Source organism: Mustelus asterias, chromosome 32 (assembly GCF_964213995.1).
Source record: "Mustelus asterias chromosome 32, sMusAst1.hap1.1, whole genome shotgun sequence".
Lineage (NCBI taxonomy): Eukaryota > Metazoa > Chordata > Chondrichthyes > Carcharhiniformes > Triakidae > Mustelus > Mustelus asterias.
In genome coordinates, this window is record NC_135832.1 from 1,873,083 (window position 1) to 1,894,301 (window position 21,219).

Sequence of the window (21,219 nt, forward strand, 5' to 3'; positions counted from 1 at the left end):
TGCCGGAGGATTGGAGGATTTCGGATGTGGTTCCTATTTTCAAGAAGGGGAATAGGGATAGCCCAAGTAATGACCGACCGGTGAGTCTAACCACAGTGGTTGGTACTCTGATGGAGAAGATCCTGAGGGACAGGACATATGAGCATTTAGAGAGGTTTAGTATGCTCAAGAATACTCAGCATGGATTTGTCAAAGGCAAATGGTGCCTTACGAGCTTGGTGGAGTTCTTCGAAAATGTAACTAAATACATTGACGAAGGGAAGGCGGTTGACGTGGTTTATATGGATTTTAGCAAGGCGTTCGAGAAGTTCCCCCATGCAAGGCTTCTGGAAAAAGTGAGAGGGCATGGGATCCAAGGGGCTGCTGCCCGGTGGATCCAGAACTGGCTTGCGCAAAGGAGGCAGAGAGTGGGTATAGATGGGTCTTTTTCTAAATGGAGGTCGGTCACCAGTGGTGTGCACCAGGGATCTGTTCTGGGACCCTTGCTGTTTGTCATTTTCATAAATGACCTGGACGAGGAAGCGGAGGGATGGGTTGGTAAGTTTGCCAATGACACGAAGGTTGATGGGGTTGTGGATAGTCTGGAGGGATGTCAGAAGTTACAGAGGGACGTAGATCGGATGCAAGACTGGGCGGACAAGTGGCAGATGGACTTCAACTCAGATAAATGCGTCGTGGTCCATTTTGGTAGTTCAAATGGGATGAAGGAGTACAATATAAAGGGAAAGACTCTTAGTACTGTAGGGGATCAGAAGGACATTGGGGTCCGGGTCCATAGGACTCTGAAATCGGCCCCGCAGGTGGAGGAGGTGGTTAAGAAGGCTTATGTTGTGCTGGCCTTTATCAATCGAGGGATTGAGTTTAGGTGTCCAGGGATAATGATGCAGCTATATAAGACTCACGTCAGACCCCACTTGGAGTACTGTGCTCAGTTCTGGTCGCCTCACTATAGGAAGGATGTGGAAAAGATTGAAAGTGTGCGGAGGAGATTTACAAGGATGTTGCCTGGATTGAGTGGCATGCCTTATGAGGATAGGCTGAAGGAGCTCGGTCTTTTCTCCTTGGAGTGACGAAGGATGAGAGGAGACCTAATAGAGGTGTATAAGATGTTGAGAGGCATAGATCGGGTGGACTCTCAGAGGCTTTTTCCCATGGTGGAAATGTCTGCGACGAGAGGACACTGGTTTAAGGTGCTGGGGGGTAGATACAGGGGAGATGTTAGGGGTAATTCTTTCACACAGACGGTGGTGGGCGAGTGGAATCGACTGCCGTCAGTGGTGATGGAGGCGACCTCAATAGGGTATTTTAAGAGACTCCTGGATGAGTACATGGAGCTTAATAGCATGGAGGGTTATAGGTTACTCTAGAAGGTGGGGATGTGTTCGGCACAATTTGTGGGCCGTAGGGCCTGTTTGTGCTGTAGTTTTTCTATGTTCTATGTTTCTATGAACAAGAGAGTAGCTGGGGAAAACGTATGTTTACTGAAAGACAAGGAACGATATGAATCCGTGGACCAGTCTTGACAGACGAAGACATTGTGCATGGTGTGTCCAGAGAGGGGCATGTTGATATTCGAGGGCATTTCGCAAAAAAATGCTGAAGATGTTGGGTGTTTTGAAAAATTTGTCAAATGGACAAGTCTCCAGGTTTTCATGGAATCTATCCCAGAATAAAAAGAGAGGCGAGGATGGAAATTGCCGGGGCCTTGTACGAAATCTGCGGATCCTCCTCAGTCACAGAAAAGTTCCCAGAGGACTGGAGAACAACCAACGTCTTCCTTTTCTTTCAGATGTAGGACAGGAATAATCCAGGAAATAATTGGCCAGTGAACCTTACGTCAGTGGTCGGGAAAAGATAGGAGAAGATTATCTGAGGCAATAATTACTCACAATTGGAAACATATGGATTTATTAGTGAGCGGCAGCGTGTCTTTGCGCAGGGGATGTTGTGTCTCACAAGCTTGATTGTGTTTTGAGATGAAGTGACAACGATGACTGATGAGCATAGGGCGGTGAATATTGTCCACATAAACTTTAGCAAGGCATTTGACAAGTTCCCTCATGAAAGGCTGAAATTGAAGGTCAATTCACATGGGATCCACAGTGAGCTGCTAAGATGGATACAGAACTTGCTTGGCTATAATAGTCAGAGAGTAGCGGTGGAAGTGTGTTTTCCTGACTGGGGATATGTGGCAAGTAGTCTTCTGTGGGGATCAGTGCATGGACTCCTGTTGTTTGTACGATACACTAATGATGTGGCCGAGCAGGTAGGTGGTCTTATTAGTAAGTTCGCAGAAAACACAAAGATTGGAGGAGCTGAAGGTGTTGAGGAGGATTGCCATAGGATGGAGCAGGATATAGATAGGCTGGACACTTGGGTCGTCAAAGGGCAGATGGAATTTATTCCGGGCAAATGCAAGTGGATGTAATTTAGAAGGTCCCATTCAGGAGGCAAATGTGCAATAAATGGACGAACACGGAAGCATTAATAGGCACAGAGATTATTGTGGACAATCCACAGTTCCCTGCAGATGGCATAATAAGTGAATCATTAAGCACTGCAGCTTCACAGCTCCAGGGAGCTGAGTTCGATTCCCGGCTTGGGTCACTGTCTGTGTGGAGTTTGCACATTCTCCTTGTGTCTGCGTGGGTTTCCTCCCAGTGCTCCGGTTTCGTCCCACAGTCCAAAGATGTGCGGGTTAGGTTGATTGGCCATGCTAAAATTTCCCCTTACAATTCTGAGATGCGTAGGTTAGAGGTATATGGGGGTAAGGCCTGGATGGGATTGTGGTCGGTGCAGACTCGATGTGCCAAATGGCCTCTTTCTGTACTGTAGGGTTTCTATGATTCTATGTGGTCAAAAAGACCTATGGCATGCTGCCTTTATTGTTGGACTTTAACCTGGTCTTGTCAGACTTCTTACTTTATTGGTCGGGGCATAGCGTAGAAAAATGGCAAGTCATTTTACAGCTTCATAAAGCTTAGTTCGGCCCCATTTGAAAAATTCTGCACAGTTCTGGTCGCCACACTAACAGAACGATATGGAGACTTTAGGCAGGGTACAGAAAAGGGTCACTAGGATGTTGCCTGGTTTGGAGGGCATTAGTCATGAGGAAAGTTTGGACAAACCTGATTCCTTTCGCTTGAACTTCGGAGGCTGAGGGGCAACCTGATAGATGGTTAAACAATTCGGATATTACTTTTGATGATCGGCCATGATCAAAATTGAGGAGGCTCGAAGGGCCGAATTACCGACTCCTACTTATATTTCATATGTTGTGATATGTTTATGTGACTCTACAAAATTATGAGAGGCATGGATAGAGTAGATCGTGGAGGATTCTTTTCACGAGGGTAGAAATGCGAAGTACCAGGGAACATAGATTTAAGGTAAAAAGGTGATTTTTTGAAACGAGAAGTGGCAGAGTTGTTTTCAACAACGAGGGTGGTCAGTGTCTCGAATGCGCTGCCAGAGGCGATGCAGCAGCAGATACAATATCAACGTTTACGAGGCATCTTTACAAACGCATGAATGTGGAAGGAATGGAGGGATAAGACCTCGCAGAGGCAACAGGTCTGCAGTTTCGAAATGCATTGTATGCCCGTGCAGGCTTGGTCGGCAGAATGGCCTGTTCCTGTGCTGCGCTTTCCTTGGTAATTTGACATGTGACACTAAATAATAAAACATGTCAGTAACTGGAGCTACACAATCAGCAGAAAGTTTTCAGGAAAACTCTGCGAAGTCCCTTGACATTGTTAAATGCTTTTGAAAGCTTCAACAGACTATCCCAAACGGTACTGGGATACCCGAAGCTGAATCATTCACGATGAATAATAAGACCAAACTTTGGCGAATACGTGGGGATAGTTCAGCTGTTTTATGGGAGACTCCATTGCTCCATTTTTATTTCCACAAAGCAAAGTATTGTTTTACACATGCTGTCTCCTCGACAATTCACCCCGGAGAAACTATTCGATTCTCATCTTCGGCTTGCCTTTTTTGATCTATGTTCCAATGCAACCAAATCCAGCGAGGCGTAGAGAGGTCCATCCTGTGACTGGGAAACATATTAAACGTTAACGTTGACAATAATTAGAAAACAGGTGATACCATCCTGATCTGCATTCCAAATTTAAAAAAAAAACATTTAACGATGCAGTCTTATCATTCCTCAAATCAGTCAGCAATTAATTTCCTTCTATTAATTAACCAGCTGTGTTTTGAATGTTAATGTTCAATCTGTTTCAATACCCTCATTTAAGCATAAGCCCATAAAATCGAGAGATACCAGCAGAAGTAGATCATTTTACTCTTTGAGTCTGCCCGCCATTCCGGAAGATCATGACTTTTTAAAAATTGTTTATGGTATGTGGACTTCTCAGCCTCAATCACCGTTTATCACTCATAGCTTCACTTGAGCAGCTGATGGGGAACTGATTTTTTCAACTGTTGCATTCCTGAGGTGTCAATACACTGGCCGTGCTTTCAGGAGAGAATTCCAGGATTTTCATACAGCATCAGGAAAGGAACGGCGGTATATTACCAAGTTAGTATAGCGAATGACTTGGAGAACAAGATCAGCTTGGCACTGTTCTAAGCAATCTGCTGTCCTTTTCCTTCGCAATGGCAGTGGCCCTCAGTTTGGAAGGTTGTGCTGAACGAAACTTGTTGATTCTGTTCAATGATTCTGGTAAATTTTCACATTGCTTCGACTTTTAGAGTGGACTGGATGATTTCGAGCTTCTTGAGTGTTGTTGGAGCTGCACTCATCCAGGCAAGTGGTGCGTATTCCATCATAAGTCCGAATTTTGCCTCTTTGGTGGTGGACAGGCTTCGTGGAGTGAGGAGGTGAGTTACTCGCCGCAGATGTTCTGGCTTTGAGTGGCTCTTGTCGCCAATATGGCGAGCCAATTCACTTGCTAGTCAATGTTAACCTCCGGATGTTCATAGCGGGAGATGATTCTCTCTACTCATGTTCGAGATGGTCACTGCCTCGCACTTCTCTGATGCGAATTCTGATGCGAATGCTACTTGATACTTGTCAGTTCAAGCCTAGATATTGTCCGTGTTATACTGTGCATGGACATGGAATTATTCCAGGGTTGAGGAGCCAGGATCACTGCTGAACATAGTGCAGTCATCAGTGAAATTCACTACTTATGGCATTTTGATGGAAGGAAGGTCATCAATGAAATCGCTGGAGATGTTTGGGCCTAAGATACGAACCCATTGGAACTTCTGCAGTGACACCCTGCAGATAAGACTCCAGAACTTAGAACTCCAGGTGTGACTCCAACCAGCAGAGTGTTGAATCAAAATTCCTATTCAATCCAGTTTGAATAATAGTATCTCCGCAGATCAGAAGGAGGGCATTCGGCCCATCGAGTCTGCACCGGCCAGAATCCCACATGGCCTCATTCCAACAACACGACGTATTTGCTCTTCTCGTCCCCCTGGCACTAAGCAGCAAATTAACACAGCCAATCCACCAAATCGCACATGTTTAGAGTGTGGGAGGAAACAGGAGTACCCTGTGAAAAGCCACGCAGACACAGCGAGAAAGCAGAAACTCCACAGGCAGTCTCCCTAAGCCGGAATTGGACCCAGGAACCTAGCGCTGTGAGGCAGCAGTGCTAACACTGTGCCATCGTGCTACATCGATTTTTGCTCGGGCTCCTTGGTGTTATATTCGGATGCATGATGCCTTCATATCAAGGCAAATCATTCTCTTGTCACCATAGCACTGTTGGTGAGCTCCTTTGTCTATGTTTAAACCAAGGTTCTCATGAAGTGAAGAGTTGGGGGGCGTTACAGTAACCCAAACTGAGTGTCCATGAGTAGGTTATTGTTGATTAAATGCCGCTTAGTAGCACTGTTGTTGACCCGTTCAAACACTTTACTTTTGATCGAGTGTAAACTGATGGCGCAGTAATTGGCTGGGTTGTATGTGTCCTTTTTCCTATGGACAGGGCATAACGGGACAATCTTCAATCTTAAGTGTCAATGCCAGTGTGGCAGCTTTAATGGAATAGCTTGGCTAGGGTTGCAACAACCTCAAAAGCAGAGTGGCTCAGTGTTATAGCCGCACCATCGTCATGCCGATAGCCCTTGCAGTATCCAATGCTGCTTATTGTAATCAAGGACAGTAAATTGAATTGGCTGAAGACTGACATCTGCAAAGAAGGGGGTCCCGAGAGGAGGCCAAAATGATTATCCACTCGACATTTTTGGATGAGGGTTGCGAATCATAGAATCATAGAAACCCTACAGTGCAGAAAGAGACCATTTCGCCCATCGAGTCTGCGCCGACCACAATACAACCCAGGCCCTATCCCATATCCCGACATCTTTACCCGCTAATCCCTCTAACCTACGCATGCCAGTCCACTAAGGGGCAACTTTAGCATGGCCAATCAACCTAAACCGCATATCATTGGACTGTGGGAGGAAACCGGAGCACCCGGAGGAAGCCCACACAGACACGAGGAGAATATGCAAACTCCACACAGACAGAGACCCAAGCGAACCCAGGTCCCTGGAGCTGTGAAGCAGCAGTGCTAAGCATTGTGCTACCGTGCCGCCTTACCTTTTCCAGGGTTGGGTTCCTCCCTTCCCCTTCATTGAATACTTCGGTATTTCTGGAGCCTCCTCCACCAGCGAGTTGCTTAATTATCCATCACAAATTGGGACTGGATGCAGAAGGGCTGCAGAGTGTCGATTTCATTGGTTGAAATTTGATGTGATAATCCTCAAATCTGTTTTACAACCTTATCACCCTACTCATAATCCCCTTTCTGACGAACAATCTGTCTCCCTCAGCTCTCAATATATGTTTCCATCCAAACTTTACTCCTCTGTGCACTAAATCATTTCACAGTTTCACAACCCTGTGAGAGAAGAAATCTCCTTCATCTCCTTTATCTCTGCATTACTTGGGCGACTTCTTCCGATGAGATCTTCTCACTCTCCTGAATGCCATTGTGTACCGACCCAACGGATCAACCTCTCCTCAGACGGAAATACCTCCATACCTGCGATCAATCAAGCGAATCTTCTATGCGCTGCATCCAGTGTCAGCGTATTTGTTTCTTCGTTATGGGGATCAGAAGTGTTCATTACTCCAGCTCTGGTCTAACTAGAGTATTGCACAATTTAAGAAATTTTGCACATTTTTATGATCCATTCCCTTTGAAACAGAGGCCAACATTCTACTTGCGATTACCTGATGAACGTGCATGCTAGAGTTTTGTGATTCGTTCGTGAGCTCCGAATTCTCTCAGTGCTGCAGCTTTCTGTTTTCTTTATCCACTGAGATAATACTCATCTCTTGTATTCTTTCCATCGCACTTTCAATCACCTTTGCATTGCCCTACGTTAAATATCATTTATCGCTTTTCTACCAGTCATTTAACCTCTGTATATCCCTCTGTATAGTATTTCCGTCATCATTAACTTTTGCAATGCATTCATTTTGGGGTGATCCACCAACTTGATTTGAGTCAATTCACTTTTCTAGTCATGCTCATGAATGTATATTGCAAATAAATGTAGCCCGAGCAATGATTCATGTGACAATCCATTAGTTCCACATAGCGGTCCTGAAAATTCGTCTTATCTCGACGCTCTTTTTTTATCCCCACACCACACCCTCGCCTCACACCTTATGCTAACACTAAGACTTGTCGTGGCATTCAGACCTGAAATTCTTACCAAGTCGCTGTAGTTGTGACTCACACATTTGATCTTGCAGCGCAGATGCATGAGAGGGTTGGCGACAGGGAGAGAGCCGGGAGCTGCCCAGTAATCAAGACTCAATATCACACACACACACACACACACACACTCACACACACACACACACACACACACACACACACACACACACACGAGTGCACTCGCATATCAAAATAGATTCAGATATGCACCTAAATACAGATGCACACACAAACGCATACACGCAGTCTCACACAGAACACACCCATATAGATGCGAACACACATATACTCAAGCACAGATTTCCCCTCACACACAGTCTCACTCATTCATACAGATGCATAGACACCACCACTTATGCCTGCACACACAAACAGATTATATTTAACGGAGGGCAATGTAAATTTATGCACTGTGTTGGGAAGAATACAGGATCTGAATATTATTTAAGTGGATAAAGACAACAGAAACCTTCAGCACTGTGAGGCTTCGAGCTTCATGCATAAATCACAGAAATCCAGCATGCAAGTTCATCAGGCAATGGCAAATAGAATGTAGGCCTCTGTTTAAAAGGTAATGGAGTATACAGGTCTCACACACACAAAGCATGATCTCTACCCGCCCTTCTCACTATCTCTCTTTCTCTCTCTTTCTCTCTCACACACACACACAATCACACACAAACATACGCACATAGAGTCTCACACACTCACTTGAGTCCGACTCAAGAACAAAGTTTTCCCTGCTGACATCAGACTTTTGAATGGCCTACCTCACATTAAGTTCATATTTCGCTCCACCCCAGTTAAATCTGTAACACCACTTTCTGCACTCTTTCCTTTCCATATCTGTGAACGGCATGTTTTGTCCATATGGTGCGCAAGAAACAGTAAGTTTCACTGTATACTGATAGATGTGGCAGTTTCAAATCAATCAAATCAAATCAAAATCAAAATACGGATGCAAAGAATATTTGCACGCAGCCGCATGCACACAAGTATTATCGCTTCTATTTCCCTCTCTCTCTCTCTCTTGCTCTTTTCTCAGGCTCGGTCTCTCCCGTTCGTTCTCGCTAATTCTCTTTTGTCGAATTAACCAAAACATGTTTCAATTGTTTATAAAGCTACAATATGTTTGGTCTTATCTTCATTCCAATGGTAGTGGTTGTGGGTTTACAGGGAAGCGTGAACGTGTGGATGGGAGGAATCTGGGAGTTGAGGGAATGGAGACGAGACACACTCAAGAGAGAAGTAAAGTGAAAAAATAGTAAAAGGTAGGCCATGCATTTTTGGAATTGCTGGGAATCCTCTGTAATGTCTGACGGAGATAGTCTAAGCAGAACATTAATGTATGATCTGATGAAAGGGAGGCAAAGGGAGAGATAAAGGTTCCAGTTCAGAAGAAGGATTGTGATTTGAAACAAATTTAAAAGTTTTGGGCAGACTTGCGTTCTGTTTACCGTATGATATATACAGCATGGGATGTCCTTCACTTTATTCCTATAAAATCAGCAATATTCCAGTCAACATTACAACATATGCATTACACTTACCCGTGATGTACCGTCTTGCCTTCCCAGTGTCTGTGTTTGACCATGATAACCTGTGAATTGAAGTTTCAGATTTAAATTTGAATATTTTCCTAATCTGACTATTTAATATTTAATTAGGGTGGCACAGTGACACATAGGTTAGCACTGGTTCCTCACTGCTCCAGGGACCTGGTTCGATTCCCGGCTTGGCTGACTGCCTGAATTTGCACATTATCCTCGTGTCTGCGTTGGTTTCCTCCAGATGCTCTTGGTTCCTCCCACATTTCAATGATTTGCAGGATAAGTTGATTGGCCATGCTAAATTGCCCTTCAGTGTCCCAGGGTGCGTAGGTTAGGGGGATTAGTGGCATAAATATTCTGTGTGACGGCGAGAGGGCCTGGGTGGGATTGCTGTCGGTGCAGACCCGATGGGCCGAATGGCCTCCTTCGGCACTGTGGGGATTCTATGATTTTGGACATAGGGAACCAACTATCATTTAATGTGCCAATGGCACATTGTATCAATTGTCCCCACATTTCAATGGGAAAAACATCCAAAGAAGGCTCGTGAACTCAATACACCACTTGTCAAGCAATACTTAAAGGAGACCAATTTGTCACCATGTATGTCTTCACTGACCCACTGGTGCATTGTTGGCATAATGGGACCAATAGCGAACAGATTGAATGAAGAACGTATTTTTTACGGCAGGAAATGCCTTTTTCAATTTTTGAGTTTCCCATATTTGATGTTTAATCTATGCCAACATTTCAAAGCAACTCACCTGTTTGCCGCTCTTTCCGCGCCCGTCGTGATGTTGTTTCTGCCAACGTAACACTGGATAAGGACAAAATGTATTAAGATGTTGTGCTCGTCCTGACCCAGATGTCAGAATTTGTTTAGAAAAGTATTTCCGAACGGTTTTAGTGTAGGTCCATAAATAGCAGGCAGCATGCAAAACCATAACATGAGAATCAGTGTTGAAGCTGAATGGGATTTCACAGTGCTAAATACCGAGAGGGTGCTCTTGACGCACTGTGCAAATGGTTATGTTACTCACTTTTCATTATGGATTTCCTTGCTGCGTCCTCCTGCAAGAATAAACTGCAGTTAGCAATATTAAACAACATGATGAGAATCACATTGGACAAACAAAAACGCCAATGTCATTCTAAACATTAACTCTCACCTGTTCTGTCGCTTTTGCAAACCCAGATGGACAGAAGGACCAAGAGGAGAATCAGAATCACCAGGACTGTTATGGCAATGGGATGTTTCAGACTGCACCATCCTGCAGAGAGAAAACACTGAGAAACTGTCATGGGTCAACGTTATAAAACGGAGGTGGATCCCCCCACCCTCCCCCCTCAGAGAACTAATACCAAACGACTCAAAGAGGATTAGCTCGCCTCATTATCGTTGTAAGTGTGCGTGAAGTTTTGTGATTGACTCTTGAGCAACTTTTAGTGGATAAATCAAAATACCTAACACTCTCGAAAGTCAACAAGCAACGATTTTTAAAAAATCTAACAAACAATGAACAGGTTAACTAAACTATTAATGAACCGAATAAAACTCAAATCTAATGGAATTCTCTTTATATGAGTACAACTCCCACTTATTAACAAAAAATAGAATTTAATCACTCTCTCGATTACAACCAGGTTTGGCGTCTTCCAGAATATTCTCCGCTTTCTCTATTGATTCTTCTGTCTGAAATCTTTGTCGACTTTGGTGCCTTTTCTATCGAGATGAGAATTCCCCTTGAGACACGTCTGGGGCAAATGGGAGTTGCTTTCTCCACTTTTTGTCCCACTGACTCTTCTTTTATACCTGCAATGACATGGCGGCATCTCCTACAATAGGATTAGTGCCACGTTGCCAAAACAATCACATTTAAATCTAATGCGTTGCTGGTTTTCAAGTGCATGATTTAGAGTGTTTGGCAGAATTTTTAAAAAAATATCAAAAGCCTCTTTGTTGCCCTGGCAACGTTCGTGCCTGGTCCTTCGATAAAAAAATGTTCCATTCAGGGACCCCATATGATCCTGCATGTTTTTTTTTAACTTTCTAAACACACACAAAATCGCCACCTTTTTAACCGATTAATGCAATGCTTTCCCCTTCGCGTTTTACTTTCTTTTTAAATAATTTTATAAACACCAAATTCTAACATTCGAATACTTAATTTGAAATTAACTTATTGAACCTCACAACAGTCGGGTAACAATTTTCTTGGAATCACAATTGATGAACTTTTCCAATTTAAATTTTGTTGTCTGAAACTCGGGTGTGAAACCGGAAATAAATTTCAAATGATAATGAAATGCGATAGCAACGATTGGAATAAATGACATACTGTTTGCTCCTTCAGATCAAATATCAGACAGCTCTGTCAGGATGGTTTCTCGTTCAGATTGCATCAGTTTGAATGATGAAAACATTGTGTGAATGTCTTATTTGAAAAGACAGTCACAGAATGAAACAAACTGACTTTTTTGGTCTCGGCATTTTGAACAATCCGTCTAACGAGGCTCCATCATTTTGTGGCATTTACCGGATGGTCTCGTGCACTTTTCCCCTTTGAGGATTTATGCAAGTCCCCTTGTGAAAGTTACCATCAACAATGCTCTGATCGCCCTTTCAGAAATGCTCCAGATCGGAAAACTCACTGTGAAGCAATCAATCTCCTCATCTTCCCTGTTTTTTTCTGCCAATTTTCTTCAATCTGTGTCTCTTTTGTTACTGACCTCCTGCCAATAGGCATCGTTTCTTTCTCCTGCTTAATCAATCTCGCGATTATATGAAGCACATAATCTTCTCTGTTTTAAGGACTACAATCCCATTTTCTCCAGTCTCCCCACATTTGCTGAAGTTGCCCAATAGCGTTAATTCCTCTCTGCACCTTCTCTCCATCTTTCACATCCTTCCCCAAAAAGCGGTGCACTGAACTATCGACCACCTTGCAAACTTGTCCGTGACTGGTTAGCATAAAATAACTCCCCTTGTTTCTGGACTCGATTACTCAGGATGCATCGAGGATCCATTTATCTTTCAGCAACACTTGCATTTTACCTTCCCATCTCGAACAACAAAATGAAACATGGAATGATTCCTGCATAAAAGCAGGCCATTCAGCCCATTGTGTTGTTGTTTTCTCTGTAAGAACATCCCACTTAGTCCCACTCTCCTGCCTTTTCTCGTCACCGAGCAATTCCTTCCTTTTCAGATCACTCGCTAATTCTCTTTTGAAAGCTGTCGTTGTACTGCCTCACCCTCAAGCAGTGCATTCGAAATGAAGAACATTATCACTACAGAAGGCTTCTTCACCATATTGCTGTTTATTTCTCTGCAATTCCAAAAGATTTCTGCCCTCTGGTTCCATAACTTTCGATCATGAAGAATAGTCTCTCTCTGTCTACCATGTCCACACCACTCATCATCTGGAAGCCCCACTTCCGAAACTCTCACAACATTCCATTCTCCAAAGCGAACTGTGCAGTACGCGACCTAACGCACACAACGTAATTTCCTCATTCCTGGCGCCATCCTCATGACACTTTTCTGCACTGTTTCCAAGGACCTCATATTTTTCATAACATGTTGTGCCCTGATTTGAGACAACACAGAGTACTGTAAGCGTTGATCATTACTTGCTTCTTGTTGAACTCACTGCTCCTTTTTCTAATGCTTGGTAAACTGTATTCTTTAGTAACCATCCTGCTCCATTCAATGATTTGTGCACAAAAAGAGCCAGTTCCATCAATATTGATTTTCGGAATAGTAAACTTGGGAACTCTCAAAATCGATTTTTTTTGAAGGTTTAGAACCTGATTGGAATGTTCCAAAATAATGCACATACCAGAAAGTAAAACGGAACTTCAAACATATTTTACGCAGAATTTTAAGCGTGTGAAATTAGATTCTGGAAATTAAAAATAAAAATGAATGACGGTGTTAGAAAACAAGCCTGTTGTTACAAACAGCTTCTATTCTTCATTATTGCCTGCGTGTAAAGCGCATCCAGTATAGAATCAGTTACAAAATCCACTGTCTGAAAGAAGGTGTGCAGGCTGATTCAAAAGCAGCTTCCAATAACATAAATATATTCTGAGTGAAGGGAATAAATGACAGGGCGCTGGAGAAATATTAGTTGCCTCGCTCCTGTGCTTAATTGAAGGACTTCAGGTGCTTACATTCTACTGCATTACTCCAACTGATAATAACTTGAATTTCAACAATCATTGTGAAACACGACAAAGAACAGAGAGGAGTACAGCACAGGAGCAGGCCCGTCGGCCCTGCAAGCCTATGCCAATCATGATGTCAGCTTAAACTAAACCCGTATGCACTTACGGAGTCTGTCTGCTTCCATCTGCATCCCATTCCTTTATTCATCATGATGCCCCTTAAATAGCGCTTTCGTATCTGCTCCCACTGCATCCCAGGCAGCACGTTCCAGACACTTAGCACCCTCTGTGCAAAATACTTGCCTCGCACTTCTCCGCTAACCTTTTCCCCATGAACCTCAAACCTATGTCCCCTCGGACTTGACTTTTCGACCATGGGATAGAGCATCTGACTATCCACACAGTCCATGCCGTTCATGATCCTCCAAACCACTATCAGTTCGCCCCTCAACCTCTGTCTTTGTAGTGAGAACTAACCGAGTTGATCCAACCTCTCCTCACAGCTAATACCTTCCAGGCCAGGCACGATCCTGGTAAACTTCTTCTGCTCCCTCCCCAAAGCATCGACATCCTTCTGGTAGAATGGCGACCAGTTATCTACACGATGTTCCAGATGGGGCCTCACTAACCTTCTGTACAGCTGCCGCATGACCTGCCCATTCTTATACTCAATGCCCCGACCGATGAAGTCAAGCATGATGTATGCCTTCCTAACCTCCTTATCCACCTGGTTTGCCACTTTCAGTGATCGCTGGACATGTGCGCTCAGATATCTCTGCCTGGCAATAATCCTAAGGGTTCTACCATATACTCTATAATACCGACATTCATCGGACCTTCCAAAATGCATAACCTCACATTTGTCCAGATTAAACTCCATCTGCCATTTCCCCGCCCAATTCTACAACCAGTCAATGACTTGCTCTATCCTCTGATAATCCTCTACACTATCTGCAACTCCACCATGTTTTTGTCGTCTGCGAACTTTCTATTCAGACCAGCTACGTGCTCCTCCAAATCATTTATATGCACTACAAACAACAAAGCTCTCAGAACCGATCCCTGGAACTCACCTGTGTCAGTCGCTGCTGTTTTGGGGGACGACACACTTTTTGTCCAATATATCCCTGGAGTCCCCAGTTGAGCAATACAAGTACAGACACCACCACTTCTCCATGTTTCACTCGACACTATGATGTGACTTCTGATGCTGTATGTCCCGTCACCCGCCATTGTCCCGGGATCGCTCCATCCATGAGTGACAAGGCCCGAAATATTCCAGAAAATAGCAATCCGGTTGGAAGAGATTTCACTGACCAAACACACTAAGAGCACGGCATCATTCAAATCCAGTTCACCCGGAGGGACAAATACCAGCACAGCCGACTTGTTGGTGGAACTATCTGGACAATGATTTGGACATAGTTAATGATATAATTTACACACAATGATAATACTGTGTATAATCCGAATTAATTTTCCGAGCTCTCTTACCTCCAACCAGTAGTGTCACTGCCTTCTGGGGCTGTGCATAGCTAGCTACATGAGCACAGTAGTAGGTTCCCGAATCATTCACTTGGATATTACGCATTTCCAGAATCAATACATTTTCCTGATTCCCTTTTTTAGAAATAAACTTACAATCATCCCCAGTGCAGGAAGTAGTATCTATTGGCATAGGCCCTTCACCCACACGCTGGTTGAACCAAGCGAAGCTCGACACCAATTCCACTTCGTAAATGAAGTGGCAGAATAATTCTAAATTCTGGCCGACTTCAGCTGTCATAGCGAAGGGACTCTGAGACAGAGAGGAACATAATTCTGCAAATAGAGAAATTATTGTTATCTAAACACGCATGCTGGGGATGATCACGTAGCTGCTTTAAGAAAAATAATCTACGTCTTCAATATAATAACAATCTCATTATTGTCCATGATCATTGTTGGTTAGGCTTATTCTTCAATTTCGTTTTTGATGATCAGGTCAAACGACTTCACGTGATGACTGGGTCAGGGTTTTAGCTCGGCAAAATCTCAACGTGGCTGATTACCATTTAAAATGTTTTCAATGAAAATTGTCACCCAGGTCTTACCGTAAACCCCTTGGAAAATCATTATCAGTGTTACCCATGGCTTGGCCATAGTCAGGCGGGTGAGTGTCCCCTGTTGTTGCTCTCACTGAGTTGTTACTGCAGTTGGAGTTGCCGCAGCCTGACCTGAGCTCAGTTCAATTGACTTGCTGCCCTTTCAGGTGCAATGGAAACAATGATGGGCTGTGCTGTGGAAAGTATGACACTTTTCTGCGTGCCGTGTCCGGGTGATTGCAACATTAATTTTGCACAGTGTGGTCAACCTCTGTACGTCACAGTGTGCCAGGAGCAGAATGTCGAACTAAAGTTGAATGGGTGGATTTCAGAGTACGCGACTGAATAAAAGCTGAACTGATGTATGCTGAATATTGTCGAGACACTTTATACGTTCACAAACAGAACGTATAAAGACACAGACTCAATTTACAAGACTTGTCTGTCTTGTCTGGAGACAATACACATCTTTTTAGCCTGTCTTGATGCTCTCTCCACTCCCATTGTTTTGTTTCTTAAAGACTGGATTAGTTGTAAGTATTCGCATTCCAACCATTATTCATGTAAATTGAGTCTGTGTCTTTATAAGTTCTGTTTGTGAACAGAATTCCCACTCACCTGAAGAAGGGGCTTAGAGCTTCGAAAGCTTGTGTGGCTTTTGCTCCCAAATAAACCTGTTGGACTTTAACCTGGTGTTGTTAAACTTCTTACTGTGTTAATCCATTTTAATACAGTTATCAGGTCGTCCCTCAGCATTCTCTTATTTAGTTAATCGAGACCCAATCTGTTCACCCCTGTTTTTTTTGTGTGTATCTCAGCCCTGCTATCAATCTTGAATTATTGTGAATGCACTTTGTCAGTGTTTCAATTCTTTGCACAATCACAGTTCCTCTAAGGATTCAAATCTGCTTCCAATAAACAAAAAATATATATAAACTGATTAGCTTAATTTGTATGTTTCTCGTCAATATCATGAACACGTTCAACAAATGTTGTCTAACATTTGAAAGTATTGACACAGCCTATAAACCAATCATTTAATCAGCTTTTTAGACAGCCCAGAACCCGCGGCCTCTGTTTGAGCTGTTTTTTTTTAGATTCTGAAAGGTGATCGTGCGCCCACAGACTGTTGGAGAGTGAGTTTCTGCATTTTAAATAACAGAGGCAGAATCGTCTTGCATTCCCCGTAAGTAACCTATTAAAATGTTTTTCCATTTGGGAATAACAGTGGACATGATTTTCAAAAAGAAACCACAATTAAGCCTCGATTGTAAACGCGGAATACATTGGGGAAATTATCCCTTGCCTGTCATCTGTTAGTTTGAACGGCAATAAAGGTTTCTGGTGGTCGAAATTTCTATTGAAATAGACAAGTCTTCACAAATCAGACGGTCAGGATTCAATTAAAATATTTCTCAGAGGAGATTAAACACATGATGGGAAGAGAAAACCTCCTTGATGTTGTAATGACAAAGGACAGCACAGGAAATCAACCGGGCAGTAGGGGGTTGAAAAAGCATGTGCCCGGTGACTTTTTATCGTTTTATAAAAGCAAAAGACAACTAATTAATATCGATTCGTTTATCGGATGTGACTATCGCTTGTCCATTCCTAATTTCCCCTGAAGAAGGCGATCAGGAGCTGCATTCTTGACCACTATTGTCCACACGTGTGGATAATCCAACAATGCTTTTAGAGTGACAGTTCCAGGATTTTGACCGAGCGTCAACAAGGAAACAGCGATGAAGGGGCGAATCACGTTGCTGTACGGCTAGGTGTGCAATTGGAGGATCTGGTGCACCCATATGCCTTATGCTATTGCTGCCTTCTTCCAGAATGTGATAGATTTTCTGTGCTGTTGCCGTGTTTTGAGCAATTCCAGTGGGCCGCTGATGAAAGGATTGTGCGATTGTGAATAATGGTGGGTTCACTTTAATTCAAGTTCCGGGCATGGCAGTTTGCATTCTTACCCGGTATTACATCGACTTGTAGACTATTAACAAGTTTAATTATGCACCAGTCGTCTGTACTCTGCTTCGTTGAATGCATCCAAGGCAGTAAAACCCTCTTTCATTCGTCTCACTGCTTTCTCGCTGCGGACAGTTGCGTACGTGAAGCACCTCAACTGCAAAAACAAGAGAGCCAATGAAAGCTTCAAACATAATTTTCCATCTCAAGCATAACGTTATAAATTGGTCACAAACTTGGTCAACAATTTCCGCCCTTCTATGCGTTTTGCACAGCCCCGAATGGGCTGTGGTTGGAATATTTTGATGTTCACAGCTAACACCCGCAGTCACAGCCAAAGCTGCTGAGATCCGCTCTCTGCTGCAAGCTCTCGTGAATCACTTCTTCGTTTGTCAAGTAAAGCATTTTTGCAAACCAGTCCATGCCCTCAGTAAAGTGCAACATCATTTGTTTACTTAAGGCCCCATTCAGACAGTAATAAATTCTTCCGGGATCTTCACGTTCATATTAATGTAACACACTGTTGCCTCCCAGCGTCCATTCCTCAGCACTCTCCTGAACATTCACTGATATGGATGCCTGCGACACTTTCAAAGACTGCACGGGACGGATTCTTTCTGCTGTGAGTTGATAATTGGCTCATGTTTCCCTTAAGGAAATTCTATCAATAATCCTTTGACTCAGTGGCAGTTTCTAATTGTTCTCTCTGTCAGTATCATGTATTTTAACCATTTGCTCGAACCGTCGTGATGATCCGGTTCCTGTGCTTCTTCCTCATTGGGATTTGATTCCGTGTAGTAGTTGATTGGGTGAATATTGATGCTCAGCAGTGGTATTTTACTGAATGCTTTCATGACCTTGTATCACTTTGAAACACGGGTTGCAGTTTCTTATTTCAGAAAACCGAGTGAAATGATCCCACAAAGCAAAACTAAAAATGAATCATTCTGGAAAGCTCATTATTGACAGTCTCACTGTCTAAAAGAGTCATTCAAAACTACCCCACCGCCCCCCACACATACACACACCCAAGTCATCCCCATGGTATAGACGTTTTAATGTTTCAAAAATTCTTTTCTGATTTATTCTGAGTTAAATTAATATTTCAAAAGTATATTTTTTTCCAATGGTGGAAGACTGTTTCGTCACATGAAATAGGGCAGGAACAGGCCACTCGGTCCCTCGATCCTGCTCCGCCACTCGAGGAGATCATGCCTAATCTTGTTGTGACCTTTCCTCCACTTTGTTGTGAACCTCCCCTTAGTGACATTATGAATCAAAAAATCTCCCTAAATCAGTCATAAATATATGCATTGACGCATCCCGCACTGATCTGCGTGAATGACAATTTCGAACACCAGTGACCCACAGAGAGATTGAATTCAATGCTCTCTAATTCAGTTCTTAAATTCCGATCTCTGCTTCGAGACACTCGAGGAGGAATCCAGTGTCAGCGTCGTCCAAACTGTTTGAATACCAACATACCAACAACAAGCAGGATCAGGCTGTCCAGCCTCTCGACTCAGATCCATCATGAATAGAATCATGATTGAACTGATAATAACCTCAATTCTGCATCCCACTTAACAAAGCTAACTTATCAACTGGCTTTAAATTACATTATCTATTGCTACTTTTAACATTTTCAAAGATTCGACTTTCAAACCATTTTCAGGAAGCGAGTTCAAAATACTCACAACGATGTGATATAATAAAAGAAATCCTCATTTCCATTTTAAAAGAACGTCACATTAATGTTAAATGATGATCCTTATACCTAGATTGCCAGAAGGAAAGAATCATCCTTTCGACACATACTCACTCAAGAACCTTAAGGATATTATTCGTTTCACTGCAGTAGGCTCTTACCCTTCTCAACTTTTGTGGATTCGAGCCCAACCAGTCCAACATTTACTCATAAGATAAAGTGGGCATTAGGCCAGTGAACCCTTGAACGGTTTTCAATGCATTTTCAATCGCCAATAAAAAATGGGCACGAAACTTCAATGGTGGTCTGTCGGGAACCTATCGAGCTGAAGCATAACCTGCAAACTTTTGTAAACAATTCCCCTCACAATACATGATAACATTATATTTGCTTCACTAATTACTTGCTGTAAAAGCATATTAGCATTTGATTCATTCATGCCCCAGTGCAGTCAGATACTCTCTGCACTTCAGTGGTCTGCAATGTCCGACCGTTTAGGTAACGTGCTTCATTTTAACTCATCCTTCCACAATTAACAATTTCACATTTTACATTTCCACCACATTATGTTCCAATTGCCAGATCCGTGCTTTAACTGCCTATATTTTTGGCTTCCATATAATCTGTTCATAATTTCCAACACATCTCTGCATCATCGTAAAATGTAACAAACATCCTTCTTGCCTTGATCCACATTATTCACATATGAAATCACAGCACTGATCCCTGTGGCACACCAAAACTTGCACATTTCCAAACTGAAAAAGATCAAGTTATCCCTCGTTTCTGCTTTCTGTTCGCCGGCCAATGTTCTATCCGTGCAATATCTTCCCGTTAGAACTTTAGTTTTTAATTTCTGCAATAAACGGTATCATAGTACTTTAGCAAATATCTGCTGGAAATCGAAGTACAGTACATCAGCCGATCCCCCTTCATCCAGAGCGCGTTATTTCCTCAATTAACTACAATAAGTGAGTGAATATGATTTCCCTTGCAACAAACCATGTTGGTCCAGTCTGATTTCGTTCAACTTATCAAAGCAACATCCTTTAACTTATTTAGGAATATCTTCTCCCATTTTCTATATCACAGATGGCAAGTTAACTCGTAGTTTCCTGGTTTTGGTCTCCCTACATTTTTTAATATAGGAGTAACATATGCTATCTTCCATGACATAGGGCTCCTCCAGAATCTGTGGGGATTTGGAAGAATTAAAATAAATGCATCACTTTCAATTTATTTTAAGACGTGAGAATGAAATCCATCAGGTCTCGAGCACTTCTCAACCTGAACTCCAACAATTTACTCAGTTCCAATATTCTGTGGAGTGTAATTTTCATTATTTCATCCTTTCTTTTCGTTTTTTCTGGGTTTCTATGACCGAGCACATACCTTGATTCTTCGATCATGAAGCGTGATGAAAAATACTTGTTCAATTCATCTGTTAGATGCTTGATTGCCATTACCAATCCACAAGACTCACTTTCTATAAGACGAGCAATCAATGTGTTAACTATTTTTGAGACGATTTATTATCTTTTTAATCTTACTGTTTTTATTGTTTATAGCTCGCTTCACATTCTTCTCTAATTTGTGTCTCATTTTAATCTTTTAATCATCCGTTATGTTATTCATATTCTGCACAATATTCCATCCACCACCTCATACCTCCCGCCCCCACCCCCCGTCATCCAGCTACCCCCTCCCCACCCTCAGACCCGCCACGCCCACCTCCCACCATCACCAACGCCACCACCAACCCCGGCATCTGTCTTTGCACAGTTGTATTCCTTTTTCTGAAGTTTGATACTACACTTAACCGTTCCAGTTGACAATGAACTGTTGTTCCGTCCCTTGGAAGGCTTCTTAGTAGGTGGCATGTATTTTCACTGTATTTGAAGCGATCCACTTAAATGTTTAATACCCATCTGACTCACTCATGCCCTTTTGGGAAGGAAATATGCTGTCCTTCCTTGGTCCAGCCTTCCTGAGACGCCAGAACCACAGCAGCGTGTTTGACTCTG

The 21,219-nt window shown here is 42.9% G+C and overlaps 1 protein-coding gene across 1 annotated transcript; it reads right to left on the reverse strand.

Moving 5' to 3' along the window:
• Nucleotides 1–3,859: 3,859 nt before the first annotated feature.
• On the reverse strand, nt 3,860–15,674 carry LOC144481784 (uncharacterized). The gene is made up of 8 exons (XM_078200921.1): nt 15,529–15,674; nt 14,930–15,256; nt 14,509–14,838; nt 10,435–10,536; nt 10,306–10,336; nt 10,030–10,082; nt 9,266–9,315; nt 3,860–4,057 (listed from the first exon to the last, which is right to left on the reverse strand). The coding sequence occupies exons 1-8, from the start codon at nt 15,575–15,577 to the stop codon at nt 3,980–3,982; spliced, it is 1,020 nt and encodes a 339-aa protein (XP_078057047.1). The 5' UTR covers nt 15,578–15,674; the 3' UTR covers nt 3,860–3,979.
• Between the last annotated feature and the right edge of the window lie 5,545 nt (nt 15,675–21,219).